Source organism: Megascapheus bottae, chromosome 19 (assembly GCF_031878675.1).
Source record: "Megascapheus bottae isolate mThoBot1 chromosome 19, mThoBot2.hap1, whole genome shotgun sequence".
NCBI classification, from domain to species: Eukaryota; Metazoa; Chordata; class Mammalia; order Rodentia; family Geomyidae; genus Megascapheus; species Megascapheus bottae.
In genome coordinates, this window is record NC_143527.1 from 37,740,800 (window position 1) to 37,763,195 (window position 22,396).

The 22,396-nt window shown below is 37.1% G+C and overlaps 1 protein-coding gene across 2 annotated transcripts in view; it reads left to right on the top strand.

Moving 5' to 3' along the window:
* Rock1 (Rho associated coiled-coil containing protein kinase 1) overlaps positions 1–22,396 on the top strand; it is a 101,540-nt gene that overhangs the window by 20,898 nt on the left and 58,246 nt on the right. For both annotated transcript variants that reach the window (XM_090353357.1, XM_090353360.1), the window contains exons 2-5: positions 7,661–7,742; positions 17,195–17,295; positions 17,746–17,883; positions 21,757–21,932. In XM_090353357.1, coding sequence (XP_090209483.1) covers positions 7,661–7,742; positions 17,195–17,295; positions 17,746–17,883; positions 21,757–21,932 — 497 coding nt within the window. The remainder of the gene's footprint in view (positions 1–7,660; positions 7,743–17,194; positions 17,296–17,745; positions 17,884–21,756; positions 21,933–22,396) is intronic.

Genomic DNA, 22,396 nt, shown 5'->3' on the forward strand with positions numbered 1-22,396 from the left:
TGACATAGTAGGGAAGAATTTCCATAATTACTATTTGAAAAGACTTAGGCTAGCCTATACTGTGATCTTATTTATACTTCCTGTGCAGTTGGAATGAGAGGCTTGTTGAGCCACTATGCCCAATGTTTATTGATTTAGATGAAGGGCTTCCAGACTTTTTTGTCCTGGCTGGCATTGAGGTACAATCTTTCCATATCATTTTCCAAAGTTCTTGAGCTCTCTACCTCAACCATAAAACTGGATATACTGATGAACATCTGTGATCTCTGCTATGTGGGAGGTATAAGTAAGTAGGATGGCAGTTGAGGCAAAAGTAAAACCCTACTCAAAAACTAAAGAAAAAGGGTTAGGGGCACTGCCAAAGTTGGCAGAATGCTGGCTTGGCAAGTGCAGGGCCCTGAGTTACACAGTATCTGCAAAGTTAGTTAATTAAAAACCACCACAACAAAACAACTAAAACTTTTTTGGAGGTGGGGGGGTCGGTTGTGAGGCTTGAACTCAATACCTGAGCGCTGTCTCTGAGCTCTTTAGATCAAGGCTAGTGCTCTGTCACCTTAAGTCACAGTTCCACTTCCAGTTTTATGGTGGTTAATTGGTGATAAGAGTGTTACTGATTTTTCTCCAAGAATTTCACAGACTGACTTTAAACTGTGATCCTAAGATCTCAGGTTCCTGGATAGCTAGGATTACAGATGTGAGATACCACACCCAGCCCAAAACTCAAGATCTAAAGAAATTCCTTAGGGAAATAGGAAAACTAGGTGAACAGCAAGAAGAAATAAAAAGTAAAGAAGAAATAAAAAATAAAGAAGAAATAAAAAATTATGAGAGAAGCTAAAAAGAAATTCTGGAGCTAAGAAGTAAACTATTTTAAATACAAACGGGAGAGCTCAAGAACTTTTTCCTAGGCTAGCCTTGAACTGTTGTAATTTTTCTGATACCGGACTCTAACTGATTACAGTTGTGACCCACTGCACCTGTCTTGCTTCCCCTCCCTTCTACCTTTGGTACTTCATCACTATTCCAGATAAATAACTTTATTTATATACAAATTAAAGACATAAAAGTAAGTTATTATAAAATTATTTCAGGGCCAGGAGTTTGGTGTAGTGGTAAAGTGCTTGCATAGCATGCACGAAGACCTGGATTCAATTCCTCGGTACCACATACATGGAAAAAAAGCCAGAAATGGTGCTGAAGCTCAAGTGGTAGAGCTCTAGCCTTGAGAAGAAGAACCCAAGGACAGTGCTCAGGCCCAGGACTGGCCAAAAAAAAAAAAAAAATTCAACAGTAATTTAAATGACTTCTCCCAAATACCTTTTCATAGGTAAGCAGTATTTGAGATATTTTATTAAATTTTTATATTCTATTGTAAAAATAATTTTGTGAACAGTTTTATGTTGGTGATGAATACTGAAATACCTGTTTCTTCTAGTTTATATTCAGCTAGTGTTTGGGTCGATTTCCTATTTGAGATGCATAAATACACATTAAGAAAAGCATAAAAGAGGGTGGGGAGCATGGCTCAAGTAGTAGAGCTGTTCTGTTTGCTGCTTACCAAGCATAGTGCCCTGAGTTCCAATCTTAGTACTTCCAGAATTAAAGAGTGAAAGGGAGGGAGGGAGGAAGGAAGGACATAGGACATAAACATACTCTTAGTTCTCTCAGCAGATTTGCTTTGTGCTGGGGCATTCCTTACTACTTGGCTTCCCCTAAGTTTCATGATCAGCCTGAAGAAAGATTAAGAATTTTTTCAGAATTTTTATTAAAACACTTTTTTTTTGGTCTGGATATGCATATGGCTTTCTAAATTTCATTGCATACATACATGGCTGCTTTTTGAGTAAGCAAATATTCCAAAGGGTTTACTCCAAGTTCTTTGAGCCTTGATGGTCTTGTATAGATGTTGTATTTGAAGATCTCCTGTTTCCTACCTCTATAATCAATGAAGTTTGTAGCTTTTTGAGCAGTGCCTGATGCTTTCCTGCCTATTATTATTATTATTATTATTACTATTATTTTCCTGCATAATATTTATTTTGAGTCATGAGGTCCTTATTTGAAATCTCTTAGTATATCTCAGAGGTAAAAGTGATCATTATTTTACTCTATTCCCTTGGGTTCAAGGTATGGGGGAATGAAAAGGATTCTGCTTGCTGCCCCAGGCTAAAACAGGCTTTATCCAGAGATGGGATAGGACAAAGCAAGTAAACTGGCACAAAACAGTTCTGCCAATTTGAAGATTACTTTTACTTCATTTGACTTCACTTGTTTACCCTAAATCTAGTTTTCCAGAGCATTTACAAAATTGTCTCAGATACCTTCTGTTTTTGTTGTTGTTTGTTTTTCAGTGTTTTGTTTTTTTTAAATGTGTTTATAGGGAAGGATAACTTGGAGTTCCTAGTTTATACCAGTGACCTTGCCATCATTGGCATTAAAAAATGATGGTTTGGGCTGGAAATGTGGCGTGCCGGCTTAGCATGCATGAAACCCTCAGTATCACATAAACAGAAAAATAGCCACAAGTGGCACTGTGGCTCAAGTGGTAGAATGCTAGCCTTGAACAAAAGAAGCTCAGGAACAGTGCCTAGGCCCTGAGTTCAAGCCTCAGGAGTGGAAAAACAAAAACATGGTGGCCCTCACCTTATAATCCTCCCTCCCTCCCTTCCACCCTCCCTCCCTCCCTTCCACCCTCCCTCCCTCCCTCCCTTCCTCCCTCCCTTCTTTCTTTTTCCTGGTCTTGGGGCTTAAAATCCTGGCCTCTGCTTTTTTTGAGCTTTCTTTTGCTCAACACTAGTGCTTTACTACTTGAGCCACAGCACCACTTTGGCTTTTTCTGAGTATATAGGAGATAAGAGTCTCATGGATTTGTTTCCTGGGCTGGCTTTAAACTGTGATCCTTAGATCTCAGCTTCCTGCATAGCTAGGATTACAGGCATGAGCCACCAGCACCCTGGTAGTTTGTCAGTCTTGTATCGTCTGTGCTTATATCATGACAACATCCTTCTCCTTACTCTTCCACCAGCCTCTTCTGTTTCTAATTCATCATCTTTTTCATTGCCTACTATACTAAAAAAAAACCAGTAATGTCACTTTTCTGCCCTTCAGATTCCTCTGGTTTCAAATGGATATTGGAAGATGAATATCTAAATTCTGAGCCTGGTATGTCATACCTTTAACATTCTCTAGGCCATAACTTAGGTCTCCCAAACTTTCCAATTCTCCCACTAGTGAATCCAAAGCATTCTGTTTTCATTCTTTATCTTGCTTTCACTCTATTCCTTTGCCTGACTTCATCTTATTCATTCTAAAATCTATATTTTAAAGTTCAGCTGAAATTTATCTCTTCTGTGAAGGTTCAAAGAATTTGACAATCTTTTCTGTTAATGTGGTACCTACTTGTAATTCTTGGTATCTAGTATCCCTCTCCACGTCCCCCCCGCCTTTTTTTTTTCTGAAACCAGGACTCAACTTGGTATCTGATGCTTTTGCTCATTGGCTGGCATTCTGCTGTCCTAGCCATGCCTTTATCTCCTACCTTTATTTTAATCTACTGAGCTCCCTGGATAGGAAGATTTAGGTTTATTGTTGGTTTGTTTGCCTACAGAGGAGGAGACCGATTTATTCAACTTTCTCTTTTTCTTTTCTTTTCTTTTTTGCCTCTCCTGGAGCTTGAACTCCGGGCCTGAGCCCTGTCCTTGGTCTTTTTCCTCAAGGCTAGAGCCACAGTACCACTTTTGGCTTTTCTATGTATGTGGTACCAAGGAATCAAACCTGGGTCATCGTGAATGCTAGGCAAACACTGCACTACCAGGCCAAATTACCGGCCTTAGGAGACCAATTTGTAAGTAAATAACTACAATATAGCCTTTAAGGATAGTAATTCCTACAATAAGTGGCACAAAGGAGGTCATTATTAAGATTATGTCTGGTTGATGGGCAAAGTAGCACAAGTAAGGATATTTGAGGCAGTTTGAAAATGAGTACAGAATCTAGATAGACCAGACTAGACTAAGTGCAAAGTCAGTAGGACAGTGAGCAAGACTTATTTGGGAAATAGCTTGGTAACACCTAAAGCAAATGAGTGGAAGAGTCATTGTTGTTCTGAGCCCCTTGGAACCCTTAAAATTGTACTTAACTATAAAATTTCTTCTTTACTTAGCAAAAGGATTTATTTAAAACATTCTATATGTCCTGCATGTACTTTTTAAAAATACTAATTGCTTGTCACCAAAGTTTAGCAGTATTTTATGCAGTGGGCAATCTATTTTAGAATTATTTTGGTTTTTGTAAGTTCTGGTCTTGCCATAGTCATAATGGATTTGGGGGGAATAGTTTCCAAAAGTGTATCTGTTAGAGTTAGAATAATAACTATTTAGATTTTACTTAAAAAAGTGTAAAATTTACCTAAAATGGCTGTTTCTTATATGTACACAGTGTTCTATTCTGGTCAGCTACCTTTATATGCCTTGGGATAAATGTATTATTGCAGATAGATTTAAACTCACCCTTTATTTTGTGGTTTAGAACTACCTAGAAAACTGTAGTTTATAATGTTCAGTCGAATAATTCTTCTCTTTCAGCTTGAGTTCTGTTTTTAGATAATACAACTACCCTTTCTCCCATGTCAGTGCTTTTTAGGAAATGTGAACTGTTCATACCTTAGATTCTTGTAGATTCTTTATACTTGAAATTACTTATGTCTCCTTTGTGTATATATGTCTCCTTTGTGTATATATGTACATATATACATACATATACACACACATACATACATACATACATACATACATACATACATACATACGTATGTTCGTATGTATAATTGAACGTGTTTCTTCTGTATGACTAGTTAGGCACCAGGAACTCATGCTTGTAATCCCAGCTACTTTGGAGGGTGAAATCTGAGAATTGCTGTTCAAAACCAGCCCAGGCAGGAAAGTCCATGAGATTCTTATCTCCTGTTCACTGTCCTCCTCCCCCTTAAAAAAAAAAAAAAGCCAGAAATGGAGCTGAGGCTCTAGTGGTTGGTGCCAGCCTTGAGTGAAAAACCTAAGGGACAGTATCCAGGCCTGAGTTCAAGCCCCAGGTCAGGAATGATATAAATTGCTGTAGCAAAGAATTAGCCATTAGTAGCAAAGTATTTAATTACTTAATTCTTTAGCGTTGATTGGCCCCTCATAATCTCTTCCTTACATTCTTAAGTTGATGTTTAATCTAAAGGATGAACATGTTCAAAGTAGAGGGAGGCTTTGTTTCATGCCTAAATCATAAAATTTAATGTGTTTTGACTGTCATTTGTGATGAATTGGCTTTGCATATGGAGGAATGTTAATTTCTGTTAAAAACCCAAGTCCTTTTACTAAAATATATTCTTATTTTATAGAACTTGAGAGTATTTAGTAGAAGTCTGGATTCCTTGTCCCAGTGTAATTGTTGCTTGAATTGTACAGTTGTGTCACTGTATTAAAGTATAACTCTGCTCTTCAACTCTCAAGTCTCAACTAGCCTCAGTTGATATCTGCATTAGGTTATGCTTAGATAAATACTCTTAAATGAGTTTGTTTCTTAAAAAAAAAAAAAGCATGATTTTTTCTTATTAGTGATGCTGGAAAGCATAAACTCCTGTGCTACTATAAAATGAAAACATGGAATGAAGGGGTGATATTGTCCAAAAAGAAATGTACTTATTACCTGATTTATATAACTGTAACCTCTTGGGCTGGGAGTTTGGCCTAATGGTAGAGTGCTTGCCTAGCATGCACGAAGACCTGGGTTTGATTCCTTGGTACCACATACTTAGAAAAAGCCGGAAGTCGTGCTGAAGCTCAAGTGGTAGAGTTCTAGTCTTGAGAAAAATCCAAGGACAGTGCTCAGGCTCTGTGCTTAAACCCAGCACTGGCAAAAAAAAACCCAAAAACAAAAAACCTGTAACCTCGCTGTATATCACCTTTATAATAACAATAAAAAGTAAAAATTAAGAGATACAGTGACAGCCCATATGTGATTAGTGGAGATAACTAGTTTTTTTTTTTTAATTAACACATAATCAAATACTGTGACTAAGCAAAAGGCAAATTAAATTACAGTAATTGGTGAAAATTTTAGCATTATGACCTAAGATTAACTGATCATTTTATAATCGTGACTAAAATGCTTATTTTCTTCTTAAATCATTGTCAATAAGGAGACTAATTTGTAGAGGTTTCAGATGTCAGTTTACAGAGAAAGAAGTGGGACTAGTAAGGGCCATTGCCTTACACAGTTTACTTATCTAAATCTCACAGATAAGAGTTGTGGGTAGATATTCTCTTCATTTTATAATAGAGAAAACACAGACTCAGAGTTATATAACTTATCTTCCCAGCAATAACATGTAAATATCCTGCTTTTTTTCTTTAAAATGTGATTACTTTTTTTTTCATTCTTAAAGCTCTCCTATAATTTATTATGTTGCTAAGCATGATTCAGAATTCATTCTTTTCTTTTTTTGCGAGTCCTGGGGCTTGAACTCAGGGCCTGAGCACTGGCCTTGGATTTTTTTCAAGGCTAGAGCTGTTACTTGAGCCACAGCACCATTTCCATTTTTTTCTATGTATGTGGTACCAAGGAATCAAACCCTCCGAGGCTTCGTGTATGCTAGACAAGCACTGTACCACTAGGCCAAACTCCCAGCCTGCAGAATTCATTCAAAAGCTGGGTACCTATGGCTCATACCTGTAAATCTAGGTAATCAAGAGGTTGAAATCTGCAGGATTGCAGTTCAAAGTTAGCTCAGGCAGTTGTGTGTGTGTGTGTGGGGGGGGGCAGAAAGGCCAGGCTAGAGACATTCCTCTAGGTGTAGAGCACAAGCCATGAGCAACCAAGCCAAGCAATCCCAGGCTCTGAGTTCAAACCCCATTACCAGTACAAAAAAAATAAAATATTTTTTTTTTCCCTCCATAGTACTGTTGAGTTACACAAACCACATTTATCATAGTGACATTTTGTAATGCAGACAGTTGAGGATTATCTGAATTTTTTTTCTCTTATTCCAGCTTATGGAAAAGATACAGTTTAAATAGATGTCTTTCCCTGTTAATACTGATTGGTATGCCCTGCACTTGCCTAACATGCATGAAGCCTTAAGGTTCAATTCCTCCATACCACATGCACAAAAAGGGCCAGAAGTGATGCTGTGGCTCAAATTGTAGAGTGCTAGCCTTGAGAAATCCCAAGGACAGTGCCTAGGCCTTGAGTTCAAGCCCCAGAATGGCTAAATAAATTAATTAAAAAAATAAAAACGACATGCTTATGTTAATCTCTTGTTGCCCTGCAAGTATGAGAAAGAGGGAGCCAGAGAAACATAAAATGCTGTTTTGTTTTGTTTTGTTTGGTGTGTGTTGAGCTCTCCAGCTTCTGACTTTTTGGTGGGTTAACTGGAAATAAGAACTTCACTAGGCTGGCTCTGAACCACAATCTTCAGATTTCTTGCTCCTGAGTAACTAGGATCACAGATGTGAGCCATTGACACCTGACCGAAGTCCAGTTTTTATAACTATATATGCATGCAGCTTGAGTTATGATGTATCATAGAATTTTTTTTTATTTATTTGTTATTCCTATAAATGGAACATATTCTATTATTACGATTCAAAAAACTGTTCTTTTGTTTCTTTAGGATGGATTGGATGCTTTAGTTTATGATTTGGATTTTCCTGCTTTAAGAAAAAACAAAAATATTGACAACTTCTTAAGCCGATGTAAGTAATTTTTTTTTTTTTACTATGGGGGTAAATGAGTGATAGATTGCATGGAACTGTATCTTAAATAATAATTCAAGCTACCTTTCTTTTATTTTCTTCTGTCTGTCACTTTTTGGTTATTAGTCAATAATCCCAATACAAGGAGAAAGAAACTTTAGTAGCCAGTTTGGATGCATAGTAGGAAAATCCACAAAATATTTTTCAGAGAATGTAATAAAAGTAAATAGCTAAAATAAATACATTAAAAAGATGCTTATGCATACATACATTAAGTTTCATTAATGTCTTTGCACCCTCTTTTATAAACCAGTTAACTATTTTTTAAATAAGAATCTGAAAAGCCCTGTGAGAATTTTTCTCCATGAAAGCCATTTTGTTTCCAGATGCTCTCTCTGTTTTGATTTTGATAATAAACAGTTTTTAAAAAAAATACTACTAATTTTAAACGATTGATAATTCTAGATCACAAAATTTTCCTGCCTAATTTCATTTCTTTTACTAAATTATAGATATTTATACATTTAGGTTGGGTGATTTTGATATTTTTCTTTCATGTTTATGTAACCTGTGCTTTATTACAAACATTTTTTTCTTAGTAATTATATCTTTTTACTTTTTGTAACTGTTGGTGTATGCTGTTCCTGGGACTTGAACTCAGGACCTAGGCAATGTCCCTGAGCTTTTTCACTCAAGGCTAACACACTCTACCCCTCAAGCAACAGGTCTACCTCCTGTTGTTTTTGCTGTTTAATTAGAAATAAGAATCTCATGAACTTTCCTATCTGGATTGACTTTGAACTGCAATCCTTAGAGCTCAGTTTCCCTTGAGTAGTTAGGACTACTGGCATGAACCATTGGCACTCAGCTTTATCTTCTTACTTGATAACATAGTGAAAAAACAAAAAGAAATATTTTCCTATTTTTTATTTGGTCAACAAAGGCAAAATGCTCATTAGTTTGAAGGCCAATAAAGTAAAGGCTATAAAAGTTGTAATATATGTTTTCTTGATGTGCTTGTCTTTTTTATGCTGTGTTGTTGATTTCAGAATATTAGCCATATTTTATAAGTAGAAACAATGAAAAAAGTAGGACAGTAGAAATAGGAATGTTAGAATAGAATTAAAAAAATAGAATAGTAGAGGGACAATGAGAGAGGCTTAGTGGTAGAGTCTTGTTTAGCATGCATGAAGTTCTCAGGTTCAATTCCTTGGTACCACATAAACTGGAAAAGCCAGAAGTGGTGCTGTGGTTCAAATGGTAGAGCACTAGCCTTGAGAAAAGCCCAAGGATAGTGCCCAGGCCCTGAGTTCAAGCCCCAGGACTTGTCTAAAAAAAAAAAAGAATAGAATAGTAGAAATAAGTAAAATTGAAAGCAAAAACTGATATTACCTAGTAAATCTGTTTAATTTTTGAATTGAAAAAAGTGCAAAGAGTAATATTGATAAAATTTTGGGAATTCAGGCTGGGAGTGTGGTGAGTGCTTGCCTAGCATGCACAAAGTCCTAGGTTCAGTTCCCTGATACCATATACACAGGAAAAGCCAGAAGTGGTGCTGTGGTTCAAATGGTAGAGCACTAGCCTTGAGAAAGCTCAAGGACAGTGTTCAGGCCCTGGCCCTGGGTTCAAGCCCCAGGACTGGCAAAAAAAAGAGGGGGGATTTCAAGTGTAACAGTAAGTAGAAATCATGAATAGTGAAGACTTAATGCTAGGAGTACAGTTAAAAAGTACAAAAATTAATGTACCCTAGTAAAAGAAAGACATATCTCTGTAGATGTAGGAAAAAGATTAGATGAAGTTGAATATTTAGTTAGGCTCAGTGGCTCACACCCATATTCCTGGTTGCTCACATCAAGTCCAGTCTAGGCAAAAAGTTCCTTAGACCTTCAGTGCAATCATTGGTAGCTGAGTCTGGTGTCATGTACTTGTCATTCTAGTTACAGGAAGGCTCTATACAAGTAGGAGGATTGTGATCCATGTAGTTTCTGGCAAAAATGCAAGTCCTTTTTCAAAAAATAATAAAAGCAAAAAGGACTGAGGGCCTAGCTCCTGTGGTAGAGCAACTGTCTAGTAACTGCAAATCCCTAAGTTCAACAAAGTGCTGACTCCCCTCCCCCCCAAAAAAAATCAAGACAACTCAAAATTAGGAAACATTAGTAAATCTATTTATTGGACAGATATCTAGAATTGTAAATATGTCTTAAGAATGCAAACAACTCAGGCCAGGAGTTTGGTTTAGTGGAAGAGTACTTGCCTGGCATGCATGAAGACCTGGATTTGATTCCTCAATACCACATACACAGAAAAGCCGAAAGTGGTGCTGTGGTTCAAGTGGTAGAGCACTAGCCTTGAGAAAAGCCCAAGGACAGTGCTCAAGCCCTGAGTTCAGTCCCCAGGACTGGGGAAAATAATTCAAACAACTCAGTTTTCAAAAAGGCAAATGATTTAAATAGGCATTTCTCCAACAAAGATACACAAATTGCCTATAAACAACATAAGAACTGTTGAACAGGGTTAGATGTCAAGATATGGCCAAAATACACTAAAACTATACAAGTAAAACCTGGTAAGATGAGTATTTTTAAGAATTTGGAGCTGACAGAACTCTGCTATTTTGCTGCTGGATAGTTTATAAAAATATACTCTGAGGGCCGGGAGTTTGCCCTAGTGGTAGAGTGCTTGCCTAGCATGCACGAAGACCCGGGTTCGATTCCTTGGTACCACATGCATAGAAAAAAGCTGGAAGTGGTGCTAAGGCTCAAGTGGTAGAGCCTTGAGAGCTAGCCTTGAGAAAGTCCAAGGACAGGGCAGCCCTGAGCTCAAGCCCAGGACTGGCAAATAAATAAACAAACAAACAAACAAACTCTGAAAAACAATTTGACAGTTTCTTACAAAGTTATACACATACTTAAGCATATGACTTAGGAATCCCTCTTGAATGTATTTATTCAAAAGAGGTGAAATACATGTCTATACAGAGATCTGTGTGGGAAAGTTTTAAAACTGCTTTAATTATAGTCACTGGAAACTGGAAGTGATTCAGGTACCCATCAAGTGGTTAGTGGGTGACAAATTCTAGTATAACCTCATACTATTCAACAATAAAAGTAATACCAGTAATATATTTACAACATACCAGTTAATCTCAAAGCATTCTATCAATTGCAGAAAGCCATATGCAGAAATGTATTACTATATATGATTATATTTATGAAATATTATAAAAATGCAAAACTTTTGAGATTAAATTAGATGAGAACTTGACAGGGTTTTAGGTAAACTAAGTAGACATAAGCAAATACAAATGAATAGAGGTATAAACTTTGGACTAGGATGTCCATTGCACTTGCCTAGCAAGTGCAATGTCCTAAGTTCAATCTCTCCAGGGGAAACAGGGACAAAAACATGAGAAGGGGTATCAGTGTGTAAGAGGTAATGCACCTACTACCTGACGATTGTAACTGTAACCCCTTTATACATTACCCCAACAATTAAAAAAAAGAAAGAAATAAGCAAACAAACAAACTTTGGAGCCTGGGTGCATGGCCTAGTGGTAGAATGCTTGCCTAGCATGTATGAAGGCCTGGGTTCAATTCTTGATACCACATACACAGAAAAACAGAAGTGATGCTGTGAATCAAGCGGTAGAGTGCTAGCCTTGAGGAAAGCCCAAGGATGATGATCTCCTTTAGTGTAAATATTGGTTAAAACTCATCAAGGATCATTTATTTACTCTGTTGATTATACATTAAATAAACCCAATATTGTAAACAGTAACTTAATTCTAAATCAACATGTTATTTCAGGAAAAGCTTTCTGTATGTTAATTTCTTTAGAGGAGCAACATATTGGAACAAAGTTGGGCAAAGAAGCATGTTATAAATGTAAAAGCTTGACAAAATGTATTTTTCCAATATAATTACTCTCATAACAATTCATATACAACAGTAGTTTTTCATAGACTAGTACTTCACTACTAATAGAAGTATATCACTTCCATTAGTGATACTAGGGAAAAGTGGATATCCACGTACAAAAAGATTGAAACTAGATTCCTATCTCTCACCAGTCTGGTGCCTGTGACTAAAGCCTGTAATCCTAGTTTCTCAGGTGGCTGATATCTGGAGAATTGAAGTTTGAGGCCAGACTTTACAGCAAAGTTTGCTGAGTTCATTACCAAAGAAAATAGCTAGTAAAAAGCCAGGCTGGGGGCCTAGCTCAACTGGTAAAACATTAATCTAACCTCTGTGTTTAAACATAGTACTGCTGAAATAAATAAAATTAGTCAAACTTAATTAAAATAAAAAGTTTCTGCCTAGTGTGATGGTACACATTTGTAATTCCAGCACTTAGGAGCATGAGGCAGTACAATCATAAGGCATACCTGAGCTATATGCCAATTCTTGGCTGACCCCATCTTAGGAAAACCAAGCATCCCCCAGGGGGTGGGGGAGAAACTTAAGATTCTGTGCAGCAATGGAAATAGTTAAGAGAGTAGAAAAACAACCTATAGGATGAGAGGAAATATTTGTATATTGAAGAATATATAAGAATATTTGCATATCCTTATGTTAAGGAATCCAATTTAAATAACAAATTTGATTTTTTTTTTTTTTTTTTGCCAGTCCTGGGCTTCGGCTCAGGGCCTGAGCACTGTCCTTGGACTTTCTCAAGGCTAGAGCTCTACCACTTGAGCCTCAGCACCACTTCTGGCTTTTTTCTATGTATGTGGTACCGAGGAATCGAACCCGGGTCTTCATGCATGCTAGGCAAGCACTTTAACCACTAGGCCAAATTCCCGGTCCCCAAATTTGATTTTTTTTTTTAAAAAAAAAATGGATAATGCCAGGTACCAGTGGCTCATGCCTACTGGAGCTACTCTGGAGCTGAGATCTCAGGATTGTGGTTCGAAGCCAGCTCAGGCAAGAAAGTCATGAGATGTATCTCTAATAAAACTACTTAGAAAAAGCAAGAAGTGGCACTGTGGCTCAAGAGACAGAGAGCTAGCTTTGAACACAAAGAAGCTCACAGTGCCCAAGCTCAAAACTGTCCCCCTCCAAAAAAATGGATAATAGGTACCAGTGGCTCACATTTGTAATCTTAGTTATTCAAGAGGCTGAAATCTGGAGGATTGCAGTTCAGAGCTGCCCAGAGAGAAAAGACAATGAGGTTCTATCTGCAAAATAACAAGTGAAAAAGAACCAGAGGTGTGGGCCGGGAGTTTGGCCTAGTGGTTAAAGTGCTTGCCTAGAGTGCATGAAGACCCGGGTTCGATTCCTCGGTACCACATATGTAGAAAAAAGCCGAAAGTGGTGCTGAGGCTCAAGTGGTAGAGCTCTACCCTTGAGAAAGTCCAAGAACAGTGCTCAGGCCCTGAGCTCAAGCCCAGGACTGGCCAAAAAAAAAAAAAAAACTAACAAGCAAAAAGCTGGGTTGGGAGTATGGCTCAAGTGGTAGAGTGCCAACTGAATGAGCAAGCTGAGTAAATGTGAAGCCCTCAATTCACACTCTTGTACCATCAAAAAAATTCTACTAGATATTTTTCAAAAGAAGACATATAGATGATCAACCAGTATATGAAAAAATGCAAATCAAACCATAACAGATATGACTTCAGTTATTGTTATCTAAATAATAAATGCTTTTGAGAATAAGAAAGACTATACATAGTTGATGGGCATGTAAATTGGTACAGGCATAAGGGCCTTCAAAATATTTAAAATAAAAACTGGGTGCGGTGGCTCACGCCTGTGATCCTAGATACTGAGGAGGCTGAGATCTGAGGATCACTATTCAAAGCCAGCCTGGGCACTAAAGACCATGAAAATCACATCTCCAATTAATCACTACAAAAGGGGAAGTGGGGCTGTGGCTCAAGGGGTAGGGCAGTATCCTTGAGCTAAAGAGCTCAGGGACAATGTCCAGGCCCAGGAGTAGCGCAGTAGCCTTGAGCTGAAAAACTCAGGGACAGTGCCCAGGCCCAGAGTTCAAGCCCCATGGCCCACAAAAAAATAAATAAGTGAAAATAAAAATACTATATGATTCAGTAATCTAATTCCTGAGTATAAACCGAAAGGAAATGAAGTCACTATATTGAAGAAGCATCTACACTCCCATATTCAGTACTGTGTAGTTACGACAGCCAAGAAGTGGTGTCAATCTGTTTATATCTATAAACACATGTCTGTATGTTTATGCACACAGTGGAATAATTTCCATAATAAAAAAGATGCAATCTTGTCATTTGTGACAGCATGGTATTGGAGTTCAGAACATTAGGTAAAAGTAAGCCAGGTTAGGAAGGACTTACCACATATCACATATATGTGTAAAATCTAAAAACATTGATCTCATGGAATTTGAGGCAATATAATGGTTTCCATAAGCTGGCAAAGTGATGAGGATGGTGGGATAGGCAAAGATTAGTCAATAGGTTATAAAAATTAACAAAAAACCCTTAAACTTCTAGTTCTCTGTTGCATATGGTAATTATGGATAACAATATACTGTATATTTCAAAAGAGCTTGAGAAAAGAAGTTTGAATTTTTATCATACAGAAATTAATATTTGAGGACACATATATACTTATCCTGATTTGAACATTATACAAAATGAATGCATATATTGAAATTTCACATGCTACCCCATGATGTGTGTGTGTGTGTGTGTGTGTGTGTGCGTGTATGTGTGTTGTATTTGAACTCAGGACCTTATGCTTCTCAGGCAGCTACTCTTGTCACTTCAGCTATATCTTCAGCCATTTTTTGCTTTTTCAGATATTTTTCAGATAGTCTCTTCCTCCTGCCTCCCTCTCCTGACCTCAACCTTTATTTTCCTGTTTGTTTCCCACATAGCTAGGACACCTGCATTCGTGCCTGCACATGCACAGATCTACACACCACAGAGCTTCTGTATAAGTTGAGATGGAGATCTCATGAACTTTTTTGCTTGGACTATACATGAACCATATTTTGTTTATTTTTTTGCTTATCCTGGCACTTGAACTCAGGACCTGGGCACCGTCCCTGAGCTTTCTCAAGCCTAGTGCTCTACCACTTAAGCCATAGCACCAGTTACGGCTTTTTCTGTGTACCAAGGGATCGAACCCAGGGTCTAGTGCACGCTAGGCAAGCACTCTAACACTAGGCCATACTCTGGCCTGGTTCTACATTATTTATAACTAGAGCTAGGGATCCTTTTCACCCCATAGGCTAACACCTTCTCCTTGACCAGGACTTTCTTATCTCTTATTTGAAATAGTTCAATATTCCTAAAATCTTCCCTATCTCCAGTTTTGCCCTTACTGAATTCGTCTTTTGCATATTCTCCAGCGTCATTTAGCTGTAATATGTTTGAATATGCCTAGCAACCTTCATTTCTTTAATGACTTTCAACTCATTATAGATTTTTTAAATGTTCTTTTTAGATCCACAAGACTCCTAAGTAAACATGGAAAAGAATAAATTAGATGAGGCTTCAGCACTGTGAGAAATCCCTCACCCATTCAGAGCAGAGTAGTATCTTGGATCTCTTATATATTGAGTTGTTTCAAAAATTTTAATGTGAAAAAGATGCCTAATGATGAAATAACTTTATAACTGTTTGCCTTCAGGTAAAGTTTGTGCATCTGAACCAGATTAGAGCTCATCAGCATTTCCTTTAAATCCTTACTGCACACTTGATATTTCACCAACAGAAAATGTTGTATACTTCTATTTTCTTTGCTTATATCATCCATCTGCCTGAATGTTCTTTTTATTTTCTTTCACCTGGTGTACTGCTATTCTTCATTTAGATCTATTTAGGCTTTATTACCTCCAGAAAGCCTTTCTTACAATTTCCTTCACAGACGGGCTTTAATTCAAAATCCACTTAATTCTCCTCTGGTTATCTTTTTTTTTTTTTTTTTAATTTTTTTTACATTGTTTTGAAGCCTGGTTTTTGTTAGAGTTTAAACTCCAGAACAATAATAACTTGGTTTTAAAGTGATTTGTGCAACTGATTATATTTTTCTAGAGCTTCTTGTAATGTAGATGTAAACTAGATTTAAATGTAATCTCTGTGTAAAAATTTGTGTGTTGCATGTGTATCCAACAGTGTACTACTACCACTTATATAGAAAGTATATTACTGCCACTTCTATTATGAACAGAACCCCAATTTAATAGTTGTTTTTTTATTTTGTGCAACTCTGAAATGTTAAACTTTTCCATGTAATCTCATGCCAATGTTGACCCATGTGGATTAAAATAGCCCTATTTTAATCTGTGACCAAATTAGGAATTAAAATATCTATCCAGTGGGGATTTGTAAATTATTGTCGTTTGTAGCATGACAGGTTTATATAAACAATTGCAGTGTATTTTAAGTTAAAAATCTAGGTTCAGATAGATCAAGGTAATGATACAGGTACTAAATATTGCCAAATAGAATATTTTTATTCTTTAGCAAGATTGCTTTTATTCCACTAATGTAAACTACTCATGATTGATAAATTCATGTCAGACATGTACTTAAAATACTAAAAATGAATTACCCAATTCTACTGTTTTTTTTTAAATAGTGTTGAATTTGTTCTTAAAACCATAGCAGATATGACTTCAGTTGTTGGTATCTAATTAAATAATAAATGCTTTCGAGAATAAGGAAGACTTTATACATTGTTGATGGGTGTGTAAGTTGGTACACGGTGAGGCTTCAATAAAGCTTGTAATACTGTAGTGAAGCTGTTCCAGAATTTAAAAATTCTTAGCAAAGGGGTCGGGAATTTGGCCTAGTGGTAGAGTGCTTGTCTAGCATGCACAAAGACCTGGATTTGATTCCTTAGTAACCACATACATAGAAAAGCAAAAGCAGGAAGTGGTGCTATGACTCAAGTGGTGTAGAGCATTAAGCTTGAGGAAAGCCTGAGGACAGTGCTCAGGTCCTGACTTTAGTCCCCAGGACTGACAAAGAAAAATTCTTAGCACATTGAATGTTTCTCTATTGAACTAACTTTCTTTCTTTCTTTCTTTCTTTCTTTCTTTCTTTCTTTCTTTCTTTCTTTTTTGGGGGGGGATATGTTTTTTGTTTTTTGTTTTAATTTTTTATTGTAATTAATAAAAGGGTTACATGATATTTGCCAGATAGAAGGTGCATTAATTCACATACATTGATACCCTTTCACATGTCTTGGTACCCATTACCCTCCCTCCCACCCACCTCCCACTTTCTTTCTTTCTTTCTTTCTCTTTCTTTCTTTCTTTCTTTCTTTCTTTCTTTCTTTCTTTCTTTCTTTCTTTCTTTCTTTCTTCAGCGTGGGGCTTGATGTTGGCTATGCTAGGCAGGCACTCACCACTTAATTATATTCCCCACGAATATTTTCCTAGGATTTTTTTAAATGATTTTTTAAATTTAGTGTTAATTACAATGCTTTGATGCCTTACAATTGTGAATTTTTTTCTCTATACAGATAAAGACACAATAAACAAAATTAGAGATTTGCGAATGAAAGCTGAAGATTATGAAGTAGTAAAAGTGATTGGTAGAGGTGCATTTGGAGAAGTTCAATTGGTAGGTTATGCTAATAATATTTTTAAATTAAAAAATCACTGTTTATCATACATTATTTGGAAATCAATTTTAATTAAGGGTGTGAAATCCTTGAGTCAAATTTAGCTGTAGTGGGAAATGTTTTCTCTAAATATTCATGGGTAGAGACAAGCCCTAGAGTGTCAGAAAATAAATCTTTGTTCCAATATTAGACAGTGTTATGGGATACTAAGCTAAATAAAGAGGGCAGCATATGTAGTGGGGTGGAGGGAGACATATATGGGGAAATCCAGGTTTTCTTCCAATATTCTGATAATAAAGCTCTGACAGGTACTTAACAGAAGAGAAGAAAGAAAATACTCTAAATAGTAATGCTGACTCATTCTAAAGTATTAACATTACTTAGTAAATAGTTTGCTGAAACATTACGTTTTAACTATTAACAGAAAGGTTTTCTTTTCAATTTTAAAGGTCAGGCATAAATCCACCAGGAAGGTATATGCAATGAAGCTTCTCAGCAAATTTGAAATGATTAAGAGATCTGATTCTGCTTTTTTTTGGGAAGAAAGAGACATCATGGCTTTTGCTAACAGTCCTTGGGTTGTTCAGGTATGACTTGCTACTGTTTCATAATTGTTGAACTGAACATACCTCAGAAATTTATTTTATATTTTAGAACAGTGACAATATATTTGTAATTTAATTGCTTTAAAATAAAATTTAGTTTAAAAAGTTTAAGTAATCTACTTTGGCAATTTTCTGCTCATGTCTGTTTGTCTCTTTGAAGAAAGAAAGAAATCTGGGAGATTAAGGGAAAGTCAGAGGGGACTAAACTATCAAGTAGTAATGTGGGCTTTAGGTTTTCAGTAGAAAGAAAAATAGAAATCAAAATTTGTGCCAAGCGCAGTGGCTCATGCCTGTAATCCTAGCTACTCAGGAGGCTGAGATCTGAGGATCGCAGTTCAAAGCCAGCCCTGGCTCCCAAGTCAGTGAGATTCTTATCTCCAATTAACCACTAGAAAACTGGAAGTGGCTCTGTGGCTCAAGGAGTAAGGTAGGTGAGACCCTATCTGAAAAAATAAGGTGTGGCTCAAATGGTAAAGCATCATCTAGCAAATACAAGACTCTAAACTCAAACCCCATTATGCACTCCAGAAAAAAAAAAAAGACTAGCCTGGACTTTTAACCTCCTACTTATTCCTCTACCAAAGTTAAGATTACCAGTGTGTGCTACCATGCCTGGTTTGTTTGTTGAGATGTATATCTCTTGCTGACTTTTTGCCCACACTGGCCTTCAACCATAGTCCTCCTGATCTGCCTCCAGAATACTTGAGATAAATGTGAGTCCCATCTGTTATTGACCTCAAATTTGGCATTGTCCTCGGGCTTTCCTCAAGGCTAGAGCCCTACCACTTGAAATACAGCACCACCTTTTCTATGTATGTGGTACCAAGGAATTGAACCCAGGGCTTCGTACATGCTAGGCCAAACTCTCGGACAAGTTCCAGTCTTGACTGCCACTGGTCTAGTTATGTAGTGTTTCTGGGCCACAGTTTTCTTGCTCATAAATTTGAAGTTACCTTGGCTGATTATTTATTCAGTCATTTATTCATTTATTTATTGCCAGTCCTGGGCTTGAACTCAGAGGCCTGGATGCCACTCTAAGTAGCCACTTAAAGTAGTGCTAGCTCTACCACTTGATCCACAGTGCCTCTTCCGGCCTTTTCTGTTTATGTGGTACTGAGGAATGGAGCCCATGGTTTCATGCATGCTACGCAAGCCCTCTACCAATAAGGCACATTCCCAGCCCTGTCTTGGTTATTTTTAATTGTGGTGTGAAGTTATAGGCCAAGCGTAGTTCAGGATAAGGTATGATTCTGGGTTCACATAAAGCTAGTCTTTTTTAATGATTACCAGTGTGTGCTACCATGCCTGGTTTGTTTGTTGAGATGTGTATCTCTTATTGACTTTTTGCTCACACTGGCCTTCAACCGTAGTCCTCCTGATCTGCCTCCGGAATACTTGAGATAAGTGTGAGTCCCATCTGTTATTGACCTCAAATTTGGCATTCATAATGTATGATTTAAATGCTGGAAGGTGGGGCGTGGTGGCTCATGCCTGTAATCCTCACTACTCAGGAGGCTGAGATCTGAGGAGCAAGGTTCAAAGCCAGCCCAGGCATAAAAGGACCTGAGACTCTTCTCTTCAGTTAACCTCTAGAAATCAGGAAGTGGGGCTTAGCTCCAGGGTAGGGCAGTAGCCTTGAACTGAAGAGCTCAGGGACAGCTCCTAGGCTGGGTTCAAGCCCCATGACCCACAAAAAAAAAAAAAAAAGAAAAAAAGAAAATTCGCAAAGTAAATGAGCTAGAGCATTTCTAAATTTCTACTTGTATTTTGTTATTTATCTATAGTATTTAATTAAAAGACTATTCTTAGTAGTAAATGGAATCAGTGATACGTAAAATGTAAAATGTTAAAATTTTAGATAACAGATTTTGAACTTATGATATTTGCTCTGTTTTCATTAACTGTGTAAACCAGGGTTTCTCAGCCTTGGCAATACTGACGTTGGGCCAGATAACTGTTTTGTTGTTCCAGGTACTAGTATGTTTCTTAGGATGTTTGATGGCACCCCTGATCTCCACCCTAGAGATATCAGTGGTAACTCTCCTCATTCCACATGTTGGTTTTTAACAACCATAATTGTGTTCAGACATTGTTGAATGTCTATTGATAATAGAAGATAAACTGGTCCTAGATTAATGATTCTTTAATTACAGAACCCAAGTATACTTTATTTATTTATTTATTTTTTGCCAGTCCTGGGCTTGAGCTCAGGGCCTGAGCACTGTCCTTGGACTTTCTCAAGGCTAGAGCTCTACCACTTGAGCCTCAGCACCACTTCCGGCTTTTTTCTATGTATGTGGTACCAAGGAATTGAACCCGGCTCTTCGTGCATGCTAGGCAAGCACTTTAACCACTAGGCAAAACTCCTGGTCCAGAACCCAAGTATACTTTAATCTGACATAATTATGAAATGATACTTAATTTCTTCTTCTGTAGCTTAAATCATTAACCACTATTGAAGAAAAACAAAAACAAAAATTATTAGGTAGGTTATCATTTTCTCTCAGGCTTATAATCATTCTAAACTTTTTGTTTTTATTTCAAGTTTTTTTTTTTTTTTTTGGCCAGTCTAGAGCTTGAGCTCTGGGCTTAAGTACTGTCCTTGGGCTTTTCTCAAGGCTAGTGCTCTACTACTTAAGCCACAACACCAGTTCCAGCATTTTTCTATGTGTGTGGTACTGAGGAATTGAACCTGGGTCTTTGTGCATGCTAGACTAGCATTCTACCACTAGGCCAAACTCCCAGCCCTCAAGTGTTCTTTTTTAAATTGACTCTTTTCCTTGAGCTCTGAGCAATTACTGGATTTGCTTTGTTGGCTCTAGCTGCTATTTTATTATATATTTCATAAACTGTTGCCATCTATGAAGTGCCGAGATGCTGACTGAGTAGCATGTATGAAAGTCAAAAAAGGTTTGGTGCCTTATATTTTTGTACAAGGGATTGCAATCACAAAGACTTGGGGGGGATGTTAAAAGTGCAAGAGCCAAGCAGGTAATAAGGAACATTTCAAACTATAGACTAGTTTATTAAAGAACTGTGATGTTTGTGTTAAATTTACTGGTAAATTTTACTAATGTTAATTTCCTTAGAAAATTTGTATATTCTTTGAAACTATTTCAAGTAGAAAGAATTTCTCAATATAGTATGAAAAAAAAAACCTAACTTTTCAGAACAATCACTTTATAGTTTTTTTCATCCATAAAGGTCTTTGAGCCATTTATTTATGTTTGTGTTTTTAAAAGAAATGGTAAGCCAGGTGCAGTGGCTCAAGCCTGTAATCCTAGCTACTCAGGAGGCTGAGATCTGAGGATTGAGGCTCAAAAGCCAGCCCCGGCACTGAAGCCCCGTGAGATTCTTATCTACAACTAACCACCAGAAAACTGGAAGTGGCATTGTGGCTTAAAGGGGTAGGGCAGTAGCTTTGAGCTGAAAGAGCTCAGGGACAGCTCCCAGAGTTCAAACCAGGGGGTGGTGGGGGATTTGTATTTAGTCTAGTGCCAATGGCTCACATCTGTAATCCTAGCTAGGCAGGTGACTGAGATCAGAGGATCAAGGTTAAAGCCCAACATGGGCAGCAAAGTCTGTGAGACTCTTATTTCTAAATAATCCCCAGAAGCCAGAAATGAAACTGAGTCTCAAATGGTAGAGTGTTAGCTTTGAGCACAAGAGTTCAGGGACAGTGCCCAGGTACTGAGTTCAAGACCTAGAACTGGCACCAAAAAAGAAAGAAATTGTATTTATAACTGTTTTGTATTTTATTTTACTCAAAATTTATATTTTCTATTTTTCAAACGAATTAACTTGGCTTAATCTGAATTAATTTGTTTTTGTGTGTCTCTGTGTGTTCTTAAATAGCTTTTTTATGCATTCCAAGATGATCGATATCTCTATATGGTGATGGAATACATGCCTGGAGGAGATCTTGTCAATTTAATGAGCAACTATGATGTACCAGAAAAATGGGCACGATTCTATACTGCAGAAGTAGTTCTTGCATTGGATGCAATTCATTCTATGGGTTTTATTCACAGGTAAAGATAAAAAAGCTTTGTATTTTTGTTATTTGTTGAAGGAAGTAGCTGAAAGAACTTAAACTTCATTTGATGAATATTTCCTACTCTAAATCCACTCAGTATCTTCCTTTGTGATCTTGTTGGTATTTATACTCTTACTTTTTAGTTTTAGCACTTAATATTGGTATAAATATGTTCTTTAATACTCTTTAGCCTGACTATCTAGCTTGTATATTGTGGTTTGAAAGGGAAAAATTGAAAGCCCATTTTCTAAGCCAAATGCTAGAGTGTTAATCATTTAAATATTTTTCACACATATTTACTCATTACAAGAATAATTTTCTTCTTTCTTTCTTTTTTTTTTTTTTTTTGCCAATCTTGAGCTTAGGCTCAGGGCCTGAGCACTGTCACTGTCCTTGGACTTTCTCAAGGCTAGAGCTCTACCACTTGAGCCTCAGCACCACTTCTGGCCTTTTTTTTTT